We start from the raw sequence: 14,821 nt of genomic DNA, 5'->3' as shown, positions 1-14,821 counted from the left end.
TCTTCCATGAAGAACCCACCAGCTTCCGGTGTTTAATTGAGGGGGGGGGGGGGTACGTAATATCCGGTCAGCTGATACCACGCCCAGGAACGAACTGCGGAGCGTTTTTTTTAAATGTTTGTTTGTACATTTTTTCTTTAATTTTAGGTTTTGATATTAGGTTAAATTCTTAACGTTTTGTTTTCAGGTAGTTTAAATTGTCAATGTTAATGTATATTTCCTTTGCTAATAAAGCCTTTTGAGTTTAACCGAGCGTTCAAACCCGTTAAACCAGGTCCGGTGAATCTGTAACGTTGGACGTTTCTGACGTCACAATCCCTGGTAAACGTAATTCGAAACTGTCCAAAACATCCTACGAAAGGCCATTTTAGTTTTTTGTTTTTTTTTAACGTTATCGATGACGTCACACGCAAACAAACAAACAAACAAACAAATAAACAAACAAACACAAAAAAAACGCCGCGTTATCGCGTCAAAAAGTGACACGTTTAACACGTCGTTTATTTGACGCGTTAACGCACTATTTCCGGCACGTTAGTTGCGCTCACGGCTTCCTAAGGAGGTCGAGGTCAATGGAGGGATGCCCCAGATGCCCCAGCATCAAACTGTCCCTCAAATGTAAATTAGCCAAGTGAAATAACATTATACAATTAGAAATAAATATGCCAGGCAACATGTGATGTTTTTCCACAATATGGCATTTATTTCGGTATATAACGGAATGCACAACAATTGCTCCACAACAATTACAACGTGTACCTGAAGATGATTTACTTTTTGTTTTTTGTTTGCTTGTCAGCAGATCAGGCCAACAAAGCTCCTGAAATTGAGAGGCAGAGAATGATTTTTTTTGTCCAAAACACAAAAACAAAATGAAGCCAATATTAATGTGAGGAGGAAAATGATATTACGGCATTGTTAATTGTAGTAGTCAACACATTAAAATAGTTTGTGGTAGTCCGCTCTTTGACATTATTTATATATCATATTGTATTCCGCCGTCCATTGACAACGGTGATCACTGTACGCTATTGGGGACTTGATTAGTTGGAATGGGCTGGCAAAAAAAACAAAAACAAAAAAAACGCTAACAATTCCAGTAAAACTGAAGTTGACACTGACGGCACTGCTGTACTGCAGCTTTTGAATTTGTTTACAACACTCAGAAAAGCACAACGTGATTGAATAGGCACCCCCAACTAAACACAATTCAATAGAAGCCATTGCACCGAGGGACGTTGACGTTTGACGTTGTCAAAGTCGCCAACGAGAGATTGAAACAAGTTTCGTGAGAATCCGAATTCGACCCTTTTTTTCAGCAACAACGACCAGCCCAGCCCCCGTCCCAGGGCTGTTCTCTCCCCGGCGCCGACCCCGCGGACTGGGGGCGGGGGCGGGAGCGTGTTGGAACCGCGGCGTTCCGCGGAACTCGGAAATGGGTCACGCCCACCCCGTGGTCCCCACTCCCGAGCCAAACGTTGTGTTTGTCGAAATTGGCCAGTCTGTTGAATTACACACACATCCGTTCACGTTAGAAATGCAAAAGTGTCATCAGAGTTCGAAAACCCACTCGCAGGGAGCTTTGCTGACGGTGTGCGCCGACATGTCGCCGTGGCGCCAGGGGTGTTGGCGAAAACGGCCCGCCTCCCGATTCCGACCCAAGCGGCGGTTCATTTGCACCGTTCCAAACGCGGGGCCGACATTTCTCCGAGTTCAGACTTTAACGCAACGCAGCACAAGCTTCCCGACCAATCAGGTTTCAGCACCGGCCGGTGGGTTGGCCCGTCACTTGTTTACGCAGTAGACGGCGGCGTTGACTTGACAGTTGCAGGAGACAGGCCCCGGACCAGACGTCCAACCGACCAGCTTACGCAGTTTGACCAGCCAGCCGCCGAACACGGGAGTCGGGAATAAAGTAGGGGCCTATACACATCATTATTACCGCATTCGCGTTCATTGTTCGTGGTTCGTCGTAACCTAAACGGCGAGTGACATCTGGTCTCGTAAAGTTCCGTCGTTCGGCCAGCTATAAGCTAAGCTAGCTGCGCCTGTTCACCACCGGGGGACCACTGGGTCGCTTTAAATAGTTTGCCGTGAGTGACTGAAAAGTTGTAAAGGTAAAACTTAGAGCACTTATTGTCGAGATGTCTTCGATGCGTATAGTCGTTATTGGCGTAGGTAACGTTCTGTTGAAAAGTAGCCGTTCCTTTTCAAGTGTTCTGTGACTAAAGGTTATATCATGTGTGTGTGGCTGACTGATGATCCCGCTGCAACCATGGCCCGCGCCTCTGGCTAAACGGATAATAATAGGGTTTGCTTCGACATCATTGCCAGTCATGGGTTTGTTGTTGTTGTTCTGCTGAGAAATCTCTGGAGTCAGAGCTGGCACGTCTGAATAGGCTTCAAATCCACAAATAGCTGGATCTGCTGCCATTGTGTTTTCGCTTCGTTTCGACGAGTGTCTCAGTTTCTCTCTGACTGTTGTCCCATTCCTGTCGAAGGTGAATGGGCCACACAGACACGCGAGTAAGGATTTACAGAGTTTTGACGTTCAAAGATTCAGCGCCACGGTATGGTCTTCCCTCTTAGGTTCTCTGATGTTGTGATGCAGTGAGACGACCATGGAGGCCACTGAACGTGCCACGGAAGCAGATCCCCTCAAGAGGGGGGAGGGCGGCGCCGACGGCGTGCGAGGGCTGTCCGCGGCCGATCTGAAGAAGAAGAAGAGTTGCACGGACGGCTTGGGCTTTGCCAAGCTCTCCCACTGGAGAACCGCCGTTTTCTTCCTCTCGCTCTTCCTCTGCCTCACCATCGTGTTTGCCTTCTCCTTCATCATCCCGTGTCCCGTCAGACCTCAGTATTTGGTCATCTGGAACAGGACCTTCCCCCAAGCCGGTGAGGACAGGGTGAAGCCTGTCCGCATCCGTTCCACCTGCGGCTTGTTTAACTCAGTCGACTAATTGTTCTGTCCATCTCCTTCACAGCCACCTTTGATTTTCTAGCCCTAGAGGATGCAAGTAAAGACAAAGTGAAGGACGTCCTGTTCGTCCTTAAGGACCAAGAGGGCAGTCAGAACAACACGTGTGAAGCTAAGGGTACGGCGGCCTTCCTCCGCTTTGACTCCACCGTCGGATCAGCGAATCAAACCGAGACTTTGGGGCTGATCCCAGGTTCAATCTTTGTGTGCCCCAGGTCTTCCCACCCCTTGTGTGTTTGTGGTGGCCGTGGAGGGGACGGATGGAGACACCATTTGGGAGCGTCCGCTAGCTCCCGAGTTTCACTGGGCTCAGTGCAGCCTGGGCAGAGATACAAACAGAGACTGGGACTGTCTCCTGGCCCACTCTGACCAGCTCAAAGCCATCGACAAGCACACCGGTAAGTCGTCCCTGCTCAAAAAGTCAAGAATTCCCTGTCCTGTGAAAAGCCGTCTCCAGCCAATTACATGTCTTGAGCCTCATGCATGAGGCTATAAACCAGTAGTTCTCAACTGGGTCGTTCTAATGAAATCACCATAAAACATGTTGATACACATATTCACAGAGAATGTAAAAAAATTCTTTCAAATATTAAAGTACACAATGCCTACTATATGGGCGACTTAGTTGTTTTTAACTATTATATTATTCCAGTGTTTTTCTCTGTGCTTTTCTTAGCAAAAAATGAATTACCATAATGCATCCGAACAATTAAAAATACGTGTTGTTACAGTAATGTACCCATATATAAGCGGAACAATGTAGTATTTAATATTTTGTAAAGAAATAAATATTTTAAACATGGCCAGAGTATTGAGGGAATGTAGTGATGGAGTACACATTTTTGCACTGTCATTGTGTGATTCGCCATTTTAAGCTGCGCTAAACTAGGCTGAAGTGCATTCATTAATGTAACACCCATCTTTTTGTCCGGACGCGTTACGGTAATTGATGTTTTGCTAAGAAAAGCACAGAAAAAAACACTAAAATAGTGAGCGAGCCATATAGTAGGCATTGTGTACTTTTATATTTAGAAGAATGATTTCACATTCTCTGCGAACATGTGTATCAATTCATTTTGGAAAGTGTTCTGTGGTGGTGTCATGTAACGACCCAACCGGCTTTGCATCGGGACCCATTTTTGTCCTGAGTCGTTATGTTTGGGTCGCGCCCAAACATGATTCAACATTTGAACATATAATAGTGCAGTAAAAATTGATTTCCTAAGATTTTTTTTGTTTATTTGACCTGGCTTACATCAACTGTATAATGGGGGGATTCCTGGGATATTAGTGATATGAGGTCATACAGTTGGAAACAGGATATAGAAATTCAATCTTGGCATCGGAAATTGAAAGACAGAAAAAAAACGAAAAACATAATAGAGTTTTGAACAAGTGGACATATAGGTGTATATATGTATAGGTGTACCCATGGTCCACTCAAAATTGACTGGACCCACAGGTCTGGAAGCACAGATTCACACAAAATCAACAAGATGACATCAATAATGGAGACCTTGTGAAAACGAGGGGTCCTTGTGGTCGATCGCCGTTGAATGAGCTTTTGTTTTGTCTGTGTCGTCGGCCAGGTGTTGACAAGTGGCAGCGACCTCACCCCCTAGGACAGAGCAGCACACTGCCCGTTCTGAGCCTCCCCGATCTGGATGGGGACGGCGTGGAGGACTTGGCTCTGGTGGCTCCTGCTCTCACACAGGTCAACGTCCAAAATGAGATGGCAATGTTATTTTCGGAATGGAGCTGGTATCCGTTTCCATATGTGAATGCCTCTCCCGCCCTTCTCCTCGTGTGCATAGACCCAGCTAATGATTCTCTCTGGGAGGACGGGCAACCAGATGGGATTGGAAGTGACTCTGGACTCATCTCAGACGGCCAGACACCTTCTCCACTCCACGGAGAAAGGTTCTCACTATGTCCTGGTCCAAAACGGTCAGTTGCACAGCTGCTGTCTTTATCTAATGTATATATTCTACCAAGGCCATTTATTGTTATTATTAATATTATTATTCCCCCTTGGTTTTGTTATTCAAATTGTAAAGTAATAAAACATTTTCCCTCACCTTTTTTACGACATAGATTATGCCAGGGAAATGTAAATTTAATCCAGTATGGTTGGAAATAGATGTTTATAGGAGATGACATGAGATTATTAATATATAATAGATTTACTAATATAAATAATGGACAATGAGACAAAGATTATATTTTAATCAATAAAGTATATTTATATCTAAAATGTATTATTTGTTTGGCGTGAAGTCCTTGAAAACTGAAAAAAGTTTGAAAAAAAGTACTTGAAATTCCTTGAATTTCACATTGTAATGCCAGAATTAACCCTGAACACGGTGATTTAGAACAGCTATCTCCGTTGCGTCCTAATCTACGGTAGGCGGGAGTAGTGAGTCGTGTTTATCTTATTTGTTCTCAGACACTGGCTTGTACGGACTGGCACTTTTGAAGATTGCCAGCAGGGCCCAAGTGGACACCAGGGCGGGCCTCAAGGAGGATAAGCTATGGGAGAGCAAGGCCAGCGCTGCGTCCGACTTTGTACCTGTCTATCAGTAAGAAGAGCCCGGCGTGAATCTCGGAATAACCATCACTCTTATTATTATTATTATTATTCATTTATTAAATTTTTTTATTTTACTTGTAGGTCAGACTCTCTGAGACACGTGCTAAGAACCAAAGCTAGCGGCGATCCCTCCGACCTGCTGCTGGTGAGTGCGGAGGAGGTGGTGTTAATAGACGGAAACACTTTACAGCGACTGTGGAGCGTCAACACCAGCGCAGTCCTCAGGTAGCGGATTGGATTTCTGCCACAGATTGGCTCTGGAGGGTTTTTACACCGGTTGTTCAATATGTTGTTTTTATTCAGGGAGCCTTCGTTCGGCCACTTCAACAAAGACGGTGTACTTGACGTGGTCCTCGAGGAGGAAGTTGGCAATGAGACAAAGCGGGTATGTTTTTTGCAAAACACACAAACATGACTAATAACACCCAGGGCTCCAGACTGCGACCGTTTGGTCACGTTTTGCGACCATTTTTGGAGACAGAGCTACAATATTTTATAACTAGGAGCACCAGCGCGACCTGCAAGTTTGCAGGCCGTTTTGTTTTTTTGTTTTTTTTTAATCATTATCGTATATCATGTGAAACACTAGGAAGGAGCAAGATTTTTTTGTTGTGTTTGTTAATGACAGTAATGTACTGACCACATACCTTATGTTTACATTTGTTAATTTATTTGTGTCTATGTATAAAAAAAACACCATTTAACTTAATGATTTTTTTCTGTTAAAGCACTACTTCACTTTGTGACTTTTTCTTTTAAAATAAAATGGCACATTGCAATTTCTGTAAATTGTCTATTTATTACCAAAGAATTTATCAGAAGTACAGTTAAGATGGAAAAAATATGAATGTGTGTCAATTTCAGTGGTGCTCCTAAATTTTGTGCTGGTGCTCCTAAAACTTTCAGTCGGGAGGATCAGGGCTTCTAGTGGAAAAAGTTAGTCTGGAGCCCTGAAAGCTGTGTAATCAATCAAAATGCTGATATAAAAAAAAAAATGTACAATAGTGAAAAAAGTAATAGTCTGTCCCTACGATTAGGTGGTGATTGTGGACGGGAAGTCGGGTAGGTTTTTGTGGCAAGTGAAAATGTTGGCGAGTCTCAACTCACCCAGACCTGCCTCCGTCAACACCATCAACTCGGTCTCCGTCTTCATGTTCTGGGGAATGATCCCCGTGGAGAATAACTCCTCTGTGAGTACTCTTCCATCATCGTTAATTGATATATGCTCTGTTTTGTCTGAACAAAATTCAATGGTAATATGAAGCCGCCACAGGGTTAATGCCCAAAAATCAAACATGAAATGGGAACTCAATGTAGCTAAAACACATTGGGGCGGTTTCACGCGCGCAGATTAGGGCTAATTCTAGTCTAAATCCCACTTTTAATCTGGATTTACTGAAATGGCGTTTTCTCAGTCATAGTTTAAAATAGTCTCCAATTTGCCTTAGTCTTGGTTTAAAAAGATAAAAAATAAAAAACAGATTTCCACAAGGAAAATTACAACTAATCTAGGTATAATTGAAGGCTTAAATTCAATCTTTGGATAATTGGGTGTGGGCCTCCAGGTTGACCTCAACAATAGAGGAAATGGATTATCTGGACTCAAACCAGCACCAAGACAACAGAAGGAGCTGACTAGTCCTTCAGGACCTCAGTCTAGGACTGTCTAGTCTAGAACTGATTAATCTTAAATTAAGCACCACTTTTTAAGTTATGGATTAATTGAATAGGATTATTTAAATCCTGATTTAGATAAAACCATGTCTGCAAAACCGCCCCCTAACGTTCGCATCCGATTTAAGTATCGGACCCTTTACCTCGGCCTGTGTCCATGCCTCCCTCCTTGGCTTCCAGAATGAAAATACTTCATTCAGCCTGGTTTATGGGTTATGGATCTAAATTCACTGCGTCCCTTCCCTCAGGTGGCGCTGACTATGGACCGCCGCTCCTACATGCTCCACCCTCACTATTCCAAAGTCCTGCTGGAGTCCACCAATGTCATGGATCACATCTTCGCATTCAAAGGTGAGCTTCCCCATAATTAAAAATCAGCGACGCACGTTTTCCCAAGACAGATTTCCTAAGAATTATTTACTTTTTTTTTTTTTTTTTAAGTTGATTTTAACGGTTGGAAAACAATGAGTAGCTCAGAAGGTAGAGCAGGTCGTCTAGTAATCGGAAGGTTGCTGGTTCGATCCTCGGCTCCTCCTGGTAGCCAGCTGATGTGTCCTTGAGCCAGACACTTAACCCTGTAACTGCTCCCCGGGACGCGCTAAATGGCAGCCCACTGCTACTAGATATGTCAGTTACTAGTATGGGTGAAATGCATTTCGTTGCCTTAGTACAATCTAATCTAATGTAGCTGGCCGTAGTTGATCCCATGGCTGACGGGACCGCGAAGAAAAAGCTGGCCACTGATATTATTAGGGGTCCAGCTCACAGGGTTGACGTCTCCTTTGAACCCGGACGTCGCAAGCATCTTGTGGTTCAAGCTTCATCCAAATCGCAGAATTCGAAATTCGAACTCCAGATCGAGCAGAAATGTTTGAAAAACCGACCAAATTTGACCCCAAGTATCGAGGTGGTCGTGCGTCACCAACAGGCCAACGTTCAAAAAGGAATGGAACGAGATGAGTTTTAAAGTAAGACGCTTTATGACGTCATCATACTGTGTACTATGAATACGCAGATTATGGGTCAGAATGTCCATTCACACCGTGTCCAGTGTATGGTGTAGACTCCATCACTCTGTAGTGGTTAGATATTACAGACTAGATGTGTGTGTTTGTGTTAATGTACCTTTTTACCTGGTAGACGTCTGTGAATCTGTTGGATTGATATTTTATCTCATTGGTCCCCGTTACTTTACCGGATTCATGAAAAACTATTTATCCACGGAAACTCGTCACCACCTCGAGTCCACCCGTCCGTGCGAATGAGTGATGTGGCGTAAAAATAGAACCCGTGAAATTGTAATTAGTCACAGAAATGCGCCAACGTTTTTTCGTATTTCATGGAAACGTAACCTATCGAAAATGTAATCCAAGGAAAAAAGTCACCGCTCAAGATGCGTACGTTCGATTACCTTCGTAAACCTCCTTAAATACGACACTTCAAACATGTGACCCAAACAGCCAATCGCACAGCAGGAGCGCCGGTGCCTCCGCCGAGAGCTGACAAGGCACGTCTTCCGGAAACGCCAATTTGAACTCAAACTCAAACTCGCGCTCCTCCCAACCCGAGCCCGGCGGGCCCCCATCCCCGCAAAAGGAGAAGGATTAAAGAAAGAATCTGCGGGAGGAGAGAGCGCCTCAGGCCGCTCCAAACGCCCCCGCATATAACCACAGAGCGCAGATTCAAGAACCTCGGAAACCTGTAATATGTATCTAACATGACTAAACTGGACCCACTGTATTGCTGCCTGCAGCTATGTTTATTATTATTATTATTATTATTATTATTATTATTATTTCTTTATTGAAATGAACCACAGAGCAATAGATTTTTATTAAACAAAGGAATTGGGTGTCTATGAGTGGTCTTAATGATCTATTGTCGTGTGGGGTAGGGCATCAGGATTCAGTTGAGACTGACAAGTTCACTTATGTGGAATTTTTTTCTTCTCCGCTCAAAAAAAAACCCCCCCCAGCAGCACTCAAGTCTTTTTTTGGTGGCTTTGATGATGTGTAAACCTCCAAGTTAACCATTTAATTACCTCTGACCGAGTCCAGCGCCCCATTCATAATGGAGCCCGCTGTGTGTAATTAGGGATCAGTGTGGGGCCGCCGCATGCATGTCTGTGTGTGGGGTATTGATTGTGTGTGTGTGTGTGTGTGTGTGTGTGTGTGTGTGTGTGTGTGTGTGTGTGTGTGTGTGTGTGTGTGTGTGTGTGTGTGTGTGTGTGTGTGTGTGTGTACGTGTACACTCCAGCCACACTGCTGGAGCGCGGACGCCACGCCTGCTACATCCTGCTCACGAGCCTGGGAGGAGGAGGAGGAGGAGGAGGAGTCGGAGGAGTCGGCAGCGGTAGCGGTGTGATGCTCAGCAAGCGCAAGCTGAAGGAGGACATCCCCGGCAGCAGGGTGCACCGCATAGGCACCGGCAGCACAGACGACACCAACGAGAACATCAAAGAGGCCTTCAAGCGTTTGCGCTTCAGCGACGAGTGACGGGTGGGACGATGTTTTTGGCCAAACCGCCGCGACCACTGTACAGTAGCTACTTTTAATTTAACAAACCTGCGTCCTGACAGCTACGACTGCCTTACAACTGCTGAGTACCAAACTGTTCTGTGTTCACTTTAGAAGAGGGTTTGTTGATGCTTAGGGGTGACGTATCATTTTCTCGCTCATGTCCTAACAATCAAACTTCTTCAACCCCACTCTGCTGAGAAAAGCCTGTATTGACGGGACTTGACTTGCTGTGTTGTTCAAGCACTTTGAAAAAAGACGAAACGTGCATTCTTAAATGCCGCATTACGAGTTAGATCTATGCAGTCTGATGTTGCATTAAATATGAACAATGACATTTCAAGATACAGTACGCCTCTTAAGTTGCTCCCCTTACCGCAACTGTTATTAAATGTTTCATTCATTTGCAACAGCAACCGGCCTTACAGGGCTCAAGCTGTATCCTGGTGAAACTCTGTGGTGGATGTAAATATGTTTTCTAAATGTTCCGACTTTGAAAATGTTTGCCATAGTAGCCTTCTTGTCGAAAGAGTATTGAATGACAATCAGTCAAAGTCTGTCTCTGTTAGATTGAATCCAAGATGCTGTAACACACTGACAGTACCACTACACATTGAGGCATTAAGGTTACATTATATGTTTTAAGACGATGCTAGAGTACTTCTAGGATGGGTTTATTTCAAACTGTTGAATGTTTATGCATAAAAGTGGTATTTGAGGTTTTTACTTTTGCCATACATATTTACCTGGGGTATGGGTACTTGTTGGAGATTAGGTAAATGAATTTGACTTAAATTCTGTTTTTAATTTGAACAATAAACTGGTTATGTTTCGAAATGAGTCTCGACTTCATTCCATTGACCAATATTATTTTCAAATGAGCAGTTTGAGTTGGAAAAAAAAAAATCATGTTTGTCCCTTTTTCTTGCCATACTAAGTGAAACAAGTTCACATGGGAATTTGGGGTATTTAACAGAAACAGATATAAATGGATACCAGATTGTGGTTTTGCCTACCACATGCCGCCAGGTGGCCTGTTCAGGGCCCTCCAGCACAGAGACACAGAAGACTGGGGATTGTAAACACCAGTTTATTATAGAGAGTGGGCCAGCAGGAAAGCCCAGGAGCAGATACATGTCATGACACAGGCTCCTATCCTGAGTGTGTGTGAGGATGGGGGTTTTACCTGCTGCTCGTTGGACCAACCAAAGAGCAACAGGTATGCAGCCACTCTGATCCCAATCACCTAGATCCAGGTTAGCTGTGGCTGCTCAAAACAGAAATCCAACCACAATGCTCCTATTGAAGTCATGAGGGAGCTGACTACCACATAAAATGTTTTTGCACAATGCAGAAATCAAACTGCCCACACGAGGGCACAGTGCATTGCACTGCTGTTTTACAGCAAGAAGGTCCTGGGTTTGATTCCCACCTGGAGGCTGTTGGCACCTTGCTCACATGGGGTTTCCTCCACCTAACGTCAGTAAGGACCCCCACTAAAAACATGCACACATCATCGTCTGACCAGCGATGGACACTTATCACCAGGTCCCCGGGCACGTTGACGAATGCTGCCCACTGCTCCTGGCTGCCCCCCCGCCCCCCCGGAGGAAGACAAGCCAGGATGGGTGAAACGCAGAGGCCTCATTTCACCAGCCACCATCCAAAGCATGTGTGTGTGTGCATGTGTTGTAGTGTGGAGTGTTGTGTGATAATTAAAGATTCTTCTTCTTTCCTTTGTTTCACACACAAATGGTTCAGTCATGTGGAAACACCTCTCGCTGTTTACATGTGGAAAAGCGACAGAATTCGGGCCGGCGTGGTGGATACAGTATACCACCCGCACAAAACAGATCAGACATTCAACAACGTGACGCGGTCCTCGTCAATGGTGCTCAGATCCTTGGGCTTGCCCATTTTTCCTGCCCCCAACGCATCAACCTCGAGGACTGACTGTTCACTTGCTGCCAAATACATCCCACCCCTTGACAGGTGCCACCGGAACGAGAGGATTACTCACTTCACCTGTCGGTGGTTTTAATGTTGTAGTCGATCGGTGTATATTGCTTCTATGCTCTACTTAAGTATGCATTCTCCAACATTGAAGTTGTGCCAAATTCAAATTCCTGGAGACTGATTTCCCGGTTTAGGCCCCCCTCACCCCCTCACCCCAAGTCTTACTGCTTAAAAACGGATCTAAAATGGTGCCACCAGTCACGCAAACCGCGCTCCATTCCCTGTCAATGATTGACAGCCTCCTGCGAGCGTGACGCGTCCGCCATGATTGAAATGCCCACAACCAACACCGACGAAAATGGACGAGCGTCACTGTACACGACGTCAAGTGGTTATAACGCCATGAGTAACGCCATGAGTAACGCCATGAGTAACGCCATGAGTAACGCCATGAGTAACGCCATGAGTAACGCCATGAGTAACGCCATGAGTAACGCCATGAGTAACGCCACGCGTCACGTGGCTGCCGTCGGCTCCGCTCCGCCATACCGGCGTCGCGGGACCGCACGCGCCGGCGTCGCCGCGTCGCCGCGCTGGTGCGCGCGGGACGCACGAACCGCATCCGTGGGGCGCGCGAGGCGACGAAACCACCGCCCGCGTGGAGGAGGAGTGACGCGTCAAGGTAACGCTCGCTATTCATAATAAACACTCATCGTTCAGGATATATACTTATTTATATGTAAATATATATGATTTGTTTTTTGTTTGTTTATAAACTACTTGAATACATATTTGACGCGACGCGGTTGTTATGGCGACAAAACGAAAGCGGGTTTGTTGGCGGATATTGATTTTTAGTGACGTTAAGTTTTTCCCGATTTGTGAAACAAACTAATAACAAAGCAAAACAAAACAAAACAAAACAAAAAAAAAATAACAACGTATTTTCCCCCAATTAATATCGCTTGTGAGTTGAGGGAACCTTAAGGTGGCGCGCAGTCGAGATCGGCTCCTCTCCCCGCTAAGAAAAAATAAATAAAAATAAAATAAAAAGGCGAAATCATCGATCACTCCTAGAATCATCTGATGCGCCGCAGAGCAGCACCGTTGAAAAGGAAACAAAAACAAAACCCCTTCTCCCTTCGAGGATGGGGCGAACAAGTCACCTTGAATTTTTGGGGTGAACAAGGTCGACTCCAGATTCAACTCGTGTTCGCTGGAATTGAAAATATGTCGCAGTGACTCAACAATTTTAACCGTTGAACGGAGTGGGGCCATAGTCACTACAAATAATATAAACTGTATATTTATACTGATCTTCAATATGTCGATCGTCGTGACGATCTATTTATATTCATCTGTATCACTGCACCACAGCACTGGGAAAGGACCTGCACGTTTATTCTTCTGCTCACATATCTTGCCTTTTTTTTTTGTATTTATTTCGATTGGATCGTTCTAATCAGAGGTGGAGGATCCAGGTTTAAAAGGAAAAAAAAAAAAAAAAAAAAGAACCATTCCAACTCCAGGAACTTAACGCTGTGTGCCGCCATGTTGCTGTGATGTCGGATCTGTTATCAGCCTCGACATTCCATTTCCTTGCAACCTTTCCCCAGTCGGACACACTGGGGAAAGGTTGCAAGCTTATGGAATGTCATGCTGTGTTCCATAGAAGTCGGAACTTTGTCCTCTCCAGAGTTCCGACTTCTAGGGAACGCAGCATGAGCACAGCTCCGGGGTCCGGTTCAATCCCGCCACGCAAGGGGACACGGCGGGGCTTTTTCCCCCCACCTCTTGATTAAACAGTAACTTATGTTTTTCTTCCTTTGTTTTGCAGTTTGCCCTTTATCGTTTCACCGCGCCGCGCTTACGTACGTAAAAAAAACAAACCCAAAAAACCCTTTAATTTAATAGTTCGTTGCATCCAATCGTCTTCTCAGAACCCTTCGGTCTTTGCAGGAAGTGAAGATGGCCGAAGACATCCAGGCCAAGCTGAGCAACTACCGCACGGCACCCTTCGACGCCAGGTTCCCCAACCAGAACCAGACCCGCAACTGCTGGTCCAACTACGTGGGTGAGCGCGGGGGCTGGAGGCGGAGCGCTCAAGACTCCTGGGTTTCCACGGCTCTTTAACGAGTCATAAAGTCATAAAGAGACGACCCTTCCATTGTATACGTTTTGTTTTTTTGTCCTAATTCGCTGTCGTTGCTCTATTGATAAGACTACCATCGCTGCCAGAAAGCCCTGGACGCTAAGGGGGTGGACAACGCCCCCTGCGACTGGTACAAGAGGGTCTACAAGTCCCTCTGCCCCATGTCATGGGTAAATATTGACCCCCTTTCTAAATTTGTCCCATCGACTGCATTGCCCACAATAAAAGGAGGACCAAGGATTCTGATGTCAAAATAGATTCGGTGGTTTCCTGCTCTGTGGATTGATAAACTCAAGTCAAAAATGTAAAAAAAAAAAAAAAAAAAAAAAAAAAAATTTGTTACATAACTTCCTGTGGAACATAAGTCAATGGTGCAATGACACTTTTTGTGGCCTGGCTGCAACTAAAGCTTTAGGCGGGGCAGGGCTTAGGCTTCTGATACGTCAATTCAAAGTCTTTATGAGATGACTATTTAAAATGTCAATTCTGTTTCCTAAAACCTGACTTTGCGCCCCCACCACCTCAGAATTTAACATGCAGCGTTCTAATCCAAGTTTCTCTTTTTAGATTCAGAAGTGGGACGACCAGAGGGAAGAGGGGACATTTGCAGGGAAGATCTGATGCCGAATGTGTACGAGTGGTCGGAACGCTGATCGTTTCGCCACAATCCTTCCATTTAACCACTGCTGCTCTGGAATGGGAGCGCCTTGTATCCAGCCATTCCTTAAAAACCCAAAACAAAAAGGAAATGAATTGTACTGCAGATTGTGCATTAAAATGTCTCAGGTGATATGTATGGAGAGCCAAACTATTTTTGTTTTCATTTCATCCCAACATTACGTTAAAACACCCGGTGTACCTTCCAGATAAGTTCAAATTAATCCGTATCATTTTAATCATTTTGGGGACTCATTAAAAAAAAATGAAGATTCTTAGCTGGTGGTGGTCCATTTTCT

General features: G+C 44.9%; 2 protein-coding genes across 2 annotated transcripts; both read left to right on the top strand.

Annotated features, from left to right (window-relative positions):
• The first annotated feature begins 1,776 nt into the window (after positions 1 to 1,776).
• Positions 1,777 to 10,588, top strand: fam234a (family with sequence similarity 234 member A). The gene is made up of 12 exons (XM_080021656.1): positions 1,777 to 1,915; positions 2,590 to 2,895; positions 2,985 to 3,095; positions 3,193 to 3,375; positions 4,567 to 4,691; positions 4,792 to 4,924; positions 5,424 to 5,556; positions 5,649 to 5,792; positions 5,871 to 5,952; positions 6,605 to 6,757; positions 7,490 to 7,592; positions 9,498 to 10,588. The coding sequence occupies exons 2-12, from the start codon at positions 2,622 to 2,624 to the stop codon at positions 9,734 to 9,736; spliced, it is 1,680 nt and encodes a 559-aa protein (XP_079877782.1). The 5' UTR covers positions 1,777 to 1,915; positions 2,590 to 2,621; the 3' UTR covers positions 9,737 to 10,588.
• A 1,687-nt stretch (positions 10,589 to 12,275) lies between these two features.
• Positions 12,276 to 14,667, top strand: cox6b1 (cytochrome c oxidase subunit 6B1). Its single transcript, XM_080021448.1, has 5 exons — positions 12,276 to 12,395; positions 13,551 to 13,584; positions 13,673 to 13,787; positions 13,935 to 14,035; positions 14,433 to 14,667. The coding sequence occupies exons 3-5, from the start codon at positions 13,682 to 13,684 to the stop codon at positions 14,484 to 14,486; spliced, it is 261 nt and encodes an 86-aa protein (XP_079877574.1). The 5' UTR covers positions 12,276 to 12,395; positions 13,551 to 13,584; positions 13,673 to 13,681; the 3' UTR covers positions 14,487 to 14,667.
• Positions 14,668 to 14,821: the final 154 nt, after the last annotated feature.

The sequence above is a fragment of the Zeus faber genome (genome assembly GCF_960531495.2).
Source record: "Zeus faber genome assembly, chromosome: 20".
Classification (NCBI taxonomy): Eukaryota; Metazoa; Chordata; class Actinopteri; order Zeiformes; family Zeidae; genus Zeus; species Zeus faber.
Note: the sequence above shows the minus strand (reverse complement) of the source record. Positions and strands in the feature narration are given on the sequence as shown.

What these genes read in the sequence shown, in the direction of transcription:
- cox6b1 (XM_080021448.1), top strand. Translation starts at nt 13,682, where the DNA reads ATGGCCGAAGACATCCAGGCCAAGCTGAGCAACTACCGCACGGCACCC. An exon ending in CTGCTGGTCCAACTACGTGG is followed by an intron (nt 13,788 to 13,934) that starts GTGAGCGCGGGG and finishes TCTATTGATAAG; the next exon opens with ACTACCATCGCTGCCAGAAA. An exon ending in CCCTCTGCCCCATGTCATGG is followed by an intron (nt 14,036 to 14,432) that starts GTAAATATTGAC and finishes TTCTCTTTTTAG; the next exon opens with ATTCAGAAGTGGGACGACCA.
- fam234a (XM_080021656.1), top strand. Translation starts at nt 2,622, where the DNA reads ATGGAGGCCACTGAACGTGCCACGGAAGCAGATCCCCTCAAGAGGGGG. An exon ending in CAGGACCTTCCCCCAAGCCG is followed by an intron (nt 2,896 to 2,984) that starts GTGAGGACAGGG and finishes TCTCCTTCACAG; the next exon opens with CCACCTTTGATTTTCTAGCC. An exon ending in CCGTGGAGAATAACTCCTCT is followed by an intron (nt 6,758 to 7,489) that starts GTGAGTACTCTT and finishes CCCTTCCCTCAG; the next exon opens with GTGGCGCTGACTATGGACCG.